General features: G+C 43.3%; 1 protein-coding gene across 1 annotated transcript in view; it reads left to right on the top strand.

The window, feature by feature from the left end:
* The first annotated feature begins 87 nt into the window (after positions 1 to 87).
* Positions 88 to 7736, top strand: part of CAGE1 (cancer antigen 1) — a 29127-nt gene continuing 21478 nt past the window's right edge. Inside the window, exons 1-4 of the mRNA XM_075063397.1 lie at positions 88 to 126; positions 2540 to 2755; positions 5751 to 5847; positions 7145 to 7632. Coding sequence (XP_074919498.1) covers positions 88 to 126; positions 2540 to 2755; positions 5751 to 5847; positions 7145 to 7632 — 840 coding nt within the window. The remainder of the gene's footprint in view (positions 127 to 2539; positions 2756 to 5750; positions 5848 to 7144; positions 7633 to 7736) is intronic.

Genomic DNA, 7736 nt, shown 5'->3' with positions numbered 1-7736 from the left:
GCACAGCCAGAGGCTCAAAAATGCCACGAATGCGACCGCGCGCTCTGAGAAGCCGCACCCATCGGAGTGCCGGTCTCATTTAAGCCAATGCCGAGGCGTCAGGACGGCACGCCTCCTCCGTGCAAAGTATGTAAATCCCAGCCGCACCACAGTGTGCATGTATCCCAAGTACCTATACGCAGCAGTATATACCCATAATATGGCATGGAAGCCAAGTACGTGCATAACTGGTACATCTTTCAGCTACAAAAACACAGTAGGTAGTTGGGGTACAGACCCATCCATAGACACACACGTACAATAGTTATATGGCCAATATTTATATACATCGGTATATTTATAAATAAAAGCAATATGTATATCGTGTTCGCACACGCTAATGTGTGTGTGTACGGGTGTTATTTTGTGAACGCTCAAATCAGGCTTCTCGAACACGGTTAGGAGCTGGCTGTCAAAACCGATAGCGCTTAATGCGGTGTAAGGTTGCGGGGGGATAATAAGATAAGTGACAAGTCGCTGGCTGAACTTGAGCCGCGGGCCGATGAGTGCTTGTTACAAATCCCCGGCACCAGTTCCGAATACACGTGCAGTGAGACAAATCCAACATTCTGCTTCAATGCTTTAATCCCCGCCCCTCTCCCCCCGTTCAGGTAGGGGGATTGGTTGTGGATTTGTCATGTCACAGGGGGTCTTTGTGACGTCACCGCAGTCCTAGCTAACTGGACTTCTAAGACGAGCCAGACCCCAACCCACCTCATACGCAGATGGTCCAGGAGGGAACAGGAAGCACCTGGCCTAAATTCAGACGTTTCCATGGATCCAAGAAGTGAGTCCATTAGAATTTAAAACCGAGCAAAAACTAATTATGAGAAGTGAAAAGAGGTGCTGCCCAGTGATAAATTTCCCCCATTTATAAAAAAAAATCCCAAATAGAACTGTAAGATTAAACTGGGTTAAATATAGTTCATAAAATACAAAGGGGGGGAGGTTATTATCATTGCCATGATAGGTATTTCCCTAGGAAATTTTTTTTCTAAGAGAAAAACTGCTAAGCATCCCATATTATGGTATGAATTATTAACCTTAAGGAGGTCAAAGTTAAGATGCTTTTCTGAAATATTTGAACTATTTTGGTTTGGAAAAATCAGACTCATAAAAATTCTGATAAGTGTATTTTCAGTTTTACTAGAAATACCATGAGAATTGCCTTTTCTTATGTTATTTTGGCTTATATGCCTCTGATCCAACCTGGACCAGCAGGTGTAAAGGTGCGTGAAAATTGGGTCAGGGAGAGGTTTGAGCTAAGAACTGTATGAAATCCTGGCTCCATTGAAACCGAAGGCAAAACTTCCATTGACTTCAATAAGGCCAGGATTTAATCTTGGGCCTTTTTAATTCAATCCAGTTCATCCATCTCTACTAAACGCTGGTGATTTAAAAAAAAATGAATAAAAATATTTATAAAGTCATCCTTATTTTGTGACAGTTTATTCTAAATTGAAAGCATACTTTGTCATGTCATGTTATGTCATGCAATCAAAAATACTAGGGCTTCCTCAGAGTAGAAGACCTGGATCAGTGGATTCTGCCTTAGATCTGAAAATCTTGTAATAAGAGTTGGATCAGGCCCTTACTTCTCCACTGTGAACATAGTGAGCGCACAGTCCTGTCTATGGCAGAAGACTCTGACTAATACCACCACTGTGGCTCCAAATGCTCTTCTGCTTGTCCCTATTTCTAAACTGATACCCCAGTCACCATGATAGATGGGCAAGCACAGGCCTTCTATTCTGGAGGCTGTGGCAGGTCTGAATTACAGAATTCTCATATATAGGTTACATAAATCAGTAGAACTATCACTCCCAGAAGTCCTTTTACCCTCCCTTACTAGGAATAACTACTCACTACTTTCAAGAAGAGTTTAATTGGCAGAATATATATATTGGATGCAGGAACTTCACAGACTTCAATTGAAGCTTTCTCTGAGTAAAGATTGTTACTCTATAAATGCAGATATATAGAGAGTACACACTCATATACCCATTATGTAGTATGTTATGTAGATTGTGTGGTCTCTGTGTTATATATACAGGTGTATATAATATACTGTAAAATCTTTCTTTACTCTGACAAAACTCCAACTGAACCCAATGGAATTCCCAATTTTCAGTCCTCACTAGATCACATTTCTCTACATATGTCATAATAATGTCTTAATATTCAATACAAAAGACAAGATGGGTGAAGTAATATCTTTTATTGGACCAATTTATGTTGTTGGAAGAGACAAGCTTTCAAGCTTCACCAAGAGAAGTTGGTCCAATAAAAGATACAACCTCACCAACCTTGTCTCGCTCATATACTGGGACCAACATGGCTGCCACAACACTGTTAATAACCAATACACAGACAGTTTGATCACTGCTTGTTTGTTTGTTTGTTGGTGTTAGAAAAATGAAGGTGGAGACCTGCCATTTGCTATCATTGTTTGTGGTTTATGCTAGGTGAAATTAAAAGGGTTACAATCTTTTATTTGCAGATGTTTCCACACCATCCACTATGTAAAGATGAAGGCTATCAAAAGTTTTTGACTTTGGTAGTAATCAGTAAAGCAGAAGTCGATGCTTTTACTCAGCAGCCTTTAAATACAATGAGTGAAGGAGATGCCATTTCCCTCAGCAATGCTTCTCTGCAGGTGACCCATCGAGATTCTCTTAATGTTGAAAGCAGCAATACAGCTTCAGAGATCTCTCAGGTGTGTACGTCATAGAGCTACTTTGGTATATCTCTAAATTGGGATATCTCTAAATTCTCCCATGCCAGTCTCTGGTTCACATGGAAATTAAATATCCCATGAATATTTTTATCAAAGGAGTAGGGGAATTACATACTGGTATCCAAACTGATATTCTCCTCCAGTAAGGCAGGTTCTCATGGTTTTGTGTGAGCTGTTGTTAAGACAGTGGTGTGTCTCTGCTCTCTACACATCTTTAGGAATATGAGGAAACCAAATAGACACAGTTGGGTTCCAAATAACTGTATTTACTAAATATATAAGTATACGATACCTAGCTCCATATATACACCATTGCTCTGTTAGGATTCTGTTGGCGTCAAAACTAGAAGAGAGGAATGCCCACTAGAGGGCTCCCAAACTATTTAAAGCACTACTGCCCAGTACCTATACACTGCAGAGAGCTGCAGCATTTCTTCCAGCCTTAACGTTCTATCAGCATGTGTACATCGTTCTGAGCAATGTGATTTGTAATGCCTTGAGTATGAAAGGCACTATCTGAAAACAAACTGTATTCTTACTTATTATTATACTGTAGTATCTAAGAAAACCCAATCCAGGATCAGGGCCCTCTTATGCTTGGCACTGTACAGACAAGTAACAAAAAAAGGAGTCCCTACCCCCAAAGGGTTCACAGTCTAGGTATTCTGTATATATTTTTGCTTAAAGTGAATCTAATGCTTATGAAGTGTTGATGGTCCTGGAGGCTGAAGTTCTTTATGTGTCAACAAAATAAGTGAAGCGTGAGTAGCAGCAGCGTAAGCTTCCTCATGCTGTCCTGTCAGCATGCTGGTGACCCTGACCTGGAGGGGACCAGCAGTGAGAGTACAGGTCATTCACTGTGCCCAGTCAGTCTTTGCCGGTGCTGCCAGGGAAAACTAGGAGCTGAGCTGAGATCACCCTCTCATTTCTTTTAGGATCAACTATCACATGGTTTCAGCTACTACTGATCACCTGGGATAGGTTTGAAGTAGAGACTTGCAGGTTTATTCCATTATATATTTAATAAGGAACTCTGCAAGTAAACATGGTGATTCAGTTGACCGACTGGGAATTAGCTTGCTCTGGTATCAGAGGGGTAGCCATGTTAGTATGGATCTGTAAAAGCAGCAAAGAGTCCTGTGGCACCTTATAGACTAACAGACGGATTGGAGCATGAGCTTTTGTGGGTGAATACCCACTTCGTCAGATGCATTTGACATGCATCTGACGAAGTGGGTATTCACCCACAAAAGCTCATGCTCCAATCCGTCTGTTAGTCTATAAGGTACCACAGGACTCTTTGCTGCTTTTAATATCTCTGTGATTCAGTTCCCTAGCTGTGAAATGGGGAAGATAACAATTCCTTACTTCACAGGGGTGTTGTGAGAATAAATAAACTCAAATAGTATGTTGATGGATATCCCACTGATATCTAGATAGCCAATGAAACAGAGGGGAAGCTGTAATTTATTGGACTGAACAGAGGGCTGGAGTTCAGAGATCAGGATTCTAATTTCTCCTCTGCTATTTTCTTGTGGTGTGACTTGATTTACATGGCTGTGCAGGGCTGTGAGACAACCCCCACACCACCACCACCTCTGTGCAGCCTCCCCATGTCTCGTTGGTTTCAAGCAGAGGTGGGAGGAGGCAGGGGCTGCACGCTCAGAACTTTTCCCCACCTCCATACAGGTCAGCAGGGAGTAGACTGAGAGGACTAACTTGCAGCTGCATCCCCACCAGGACTGGCTCCAGGTTTTTTGCTGCCCCAAGGAAAAAAAAGAGCCAGAGTGCTGCCGCCAAAGCAAAAATAAATAAATAAATAAATTAAATAAAGGCAGAGTGCCACCACCAAAGTTAAAAAAAAAAATTAAATTAAATGGAGTGGCGCCCCTTGAAAAAAGCCAGCCCCAAAGGGCTGGAATGCTGCCCCTTGAGAAGTGCCGTCCCAAGCACATGCTTGGAATGCTGGTGCCTAGAGCCGGCCCTGACTTCCATTCAACATGCCACCTGGCATAAGTGAGCTGGCATGGGGTGAACTGTAATCTACTACTGATCACAGTCAGTATTAGGTTTTTACTAACCTCCAGGAACAAGGAACTGTAGCTATGCACTGCTCCATACACAGGGTGGTGCCTAAAAGCTCTGTCTAACCCTGATTGATGACACTTGCTCATCTTTGGCTAGGAAAAGCAAACACACTGTGATCAGGGCCGGCTCTCGGCACCAGCCCAGCAAGCAGGTGCATGGGGCGGCCAAGGGGAAGGGGCAGCACCTTGGGCTCTTCAGCAGCAATTCGGCAGTGGGTCCCTCAGTCCCTCTCAGAGGGAAGGACCTGCCGCTGAATTGCAGCTGAAGAAGAAAGCGGTGCAGTGGAGTTGCTGCCAACCGCGATCGCTGGTTGTTTGTTTTTTACCGCTGCTTGGGGTGGCAAAAACCCTGGAGCCAGCCCTGCACAGAATACAACACAAAATGGTGCCTTGATCTGCAGATAGCATAAGCCTTGAGTGATTTAAAGGTGTACTGTAGAGAAAGCAAAATCCATTCTGGGCCAAATAATGGGTGCCAGCGGCGGCTCCAGGCACCAGCACTCCAAGCGCCCTGCCGCCTGTGAGGGCGGCAGTCCGGCAGCTTTCGGCGTCTTGCCTGCAGGAGGTCTGCCGGTCCCGCAGATTCGGCGGCAATTCAGCGGTGGGTACGCCAAAGCCGCAGGACTGGTGGACTTCCCGCAGGCAAGCCGCCAAATCTGCGGGACCGGGGACCTCCCGCAGGCAGGCCACCGAAGGCAGCCTGCCTGCCGTGCTTGGGGTGGCAAAAAAGCTAGAGCTGCCTCTGACTGTGATTCACACTTATTGGAGAAAACAAACAGAAAAATCGTCTGTGTGTAGTGACTCTTTTTGTGATGAGTGAGGCCTTGCTACCAGCTGAAGATCCAAGTGATGAGGATAATTAAGGAGTCCCCTTTTTGTGTTTGCAGGATGAAATACAGAATGCAAGGCAGAAAGGGGATTCTGGCGGCAGACTCTACAAAGGAGATCATCTTTTTGAGCCAGGGTTGGAAAATTTGATATACAGTATGTTTCTCTTTGGCAATGAATCAGGAAATAGAAAGAACTTTAACTGTCTTTCTTTTATAGTCCCCTAAGTGTGCTACAGTGGCCCTTCACAGAAGGTATAGAAAGACTCACTCCCTTCCCCAAAGCACATTGGGCCTGGTCCAGAGTCTATTGATATCAATAAAAAGCTCCTTTTGATTTCAGTAGGTTTTAGATCAAGCACTTACCATCTACCTTTCAAATGTGACGTTAGTAAGGGAGATAAGCAGTAGAGACAGGATGGAGCAAGGAGGTCTGGAAACAGTAGGAATATAATCAAGATACTGTTTAAGCAAAGGTGTATTTATTTACATAAAAACGCAACTATGTCAACAAGACAGAAAATAACCTAGAGAAGAAACATGAGGTCCATATTCAATTCACCAACAAACAAATTTCACTTGTAAATTGCAGTGAATAATGAATTCTCTTCCACTTTGCCCACAGTGACACCTAAATGAGATAATTTGGTCCTCGCAGCTGTTCTTGACTTGTCAGACCTTCATTCCATGCAGGCTCACTGATGACTCAGAATAGGCTGCCAAAACACGCTGCTGCCTACTCCTGTGAGCAGGAGCAGAATGCACGCCCAACTAGCACTTGCTGCTGACAGCAGCATATGTGCTCAGCTGGCTGCAGGAGCTGCACACACCCAGTAGCTGGCAGATTACCTCTTCTAGAGGCTAGAGGTCCAGATCCCCAGCTGGTGAAAATCATCATAGCTCCACTGAAGTCAATGGAATTACATTGATTTACACCAGCTAAGGATCTGGCCCATAGCCTGCAAGCCAGCATGCTAGTCATAAATACCTCCTAGTATTGCTTTGACCATTAGGATTGATTCTGCTCTGCTGCTTGCTCCAGTATAAAAGGCTCCCTATAACCTGTTTCCCTTTATATGCCAGCACAACAGAGGCCAGGATCCAGTCCATAGCATGCTAATTCTTTTGTGTCATTCACTATTCCCTAACCTTGTAGTCTAAATTCTGCCCTCACATGCACATTGATTTCAGTGGATGTTGTACACGTGTATCTGAGAGCTGAAATTTGGGTGTGCTAACAACATCCCTGGTGTGAGCGTCCATGCAGTTGTCTCATGTTCAGGTTAGGTTATTTCTGATCAGAAAGCCATATAAACTGAAAGGAAATCATATACCTGTTATGCTAACCTGAAACAGAACAGCATACCTCTCCCCAGTTACAGTGCGATATTTCTATTAATGTTCTATGAACCAGTTCTAATGTATTTACTCAATCCCATCCTGACTATGTGCAGATTTTGAAGACTCTTCACAGAAAGTTTTGACACCATTAGGTGATACAAGAACATGCCTTAGCAACAAGGACTCTCTGTATGTAGCAGACTGGAAGGAATCCTCAGATAATGAAAGAATATTCTTCCCTAGGAAGAAATTATTATCCAAAGGAGAATCAACAGAACGCAGCAAAATGCTGGACTGGTCAAAGGAAAGCTCCATTACTGGAAAAGACTTGATGAAAAAAGCATCATGGGAAACTGAGAATGAGGAAGTTTCACTGGCAAAAGAATTGTTACCTTTGGAAGATGATCCATTTGTGATAATGGGGGAGTCATTGCTGGCATGCATTGTTAAGGAATCCCCCATAAAAGAAGTGTCCTATTTTCTCAGTCAACCCACAGGCTCTTTAATTAAGAAAAATCCGTGTTTTGTTACTGAAGAATTATTTTTCAGAGAGGACAACTTTAACTTGACTGGCAAAGCAGCCAGTCATGAAGGAAATATGGTAAGATTTCAAACTGCAATCCACAAGAAACTGGAAGCATGTTAATGAAAACGATGTTCCCTTTTATAGCTAGTGATGATATGTGGAATTATGTGTATAGCTAG

Source organism: Chelonoidis abingdonii, chromosome 2 (assembly GCF_003597395.2).
Source record: "Chelonoidis abingdonii isolate Lonesome George chromosome 2, CheloAbing_2.0, whole genome shotgun sequence".
Classification (NCBI taxonomy): Eukaryota; Metazoa; Chordata; order Testudines; family Testudinidae; genus Chelonoidis; species Chelonoidis abingdonii.
The sequence above is the reverse complement of the archived record's forward strand: the minus strand, read 5'-3'. Positions and strand labels throughout refer to the sequence as shown.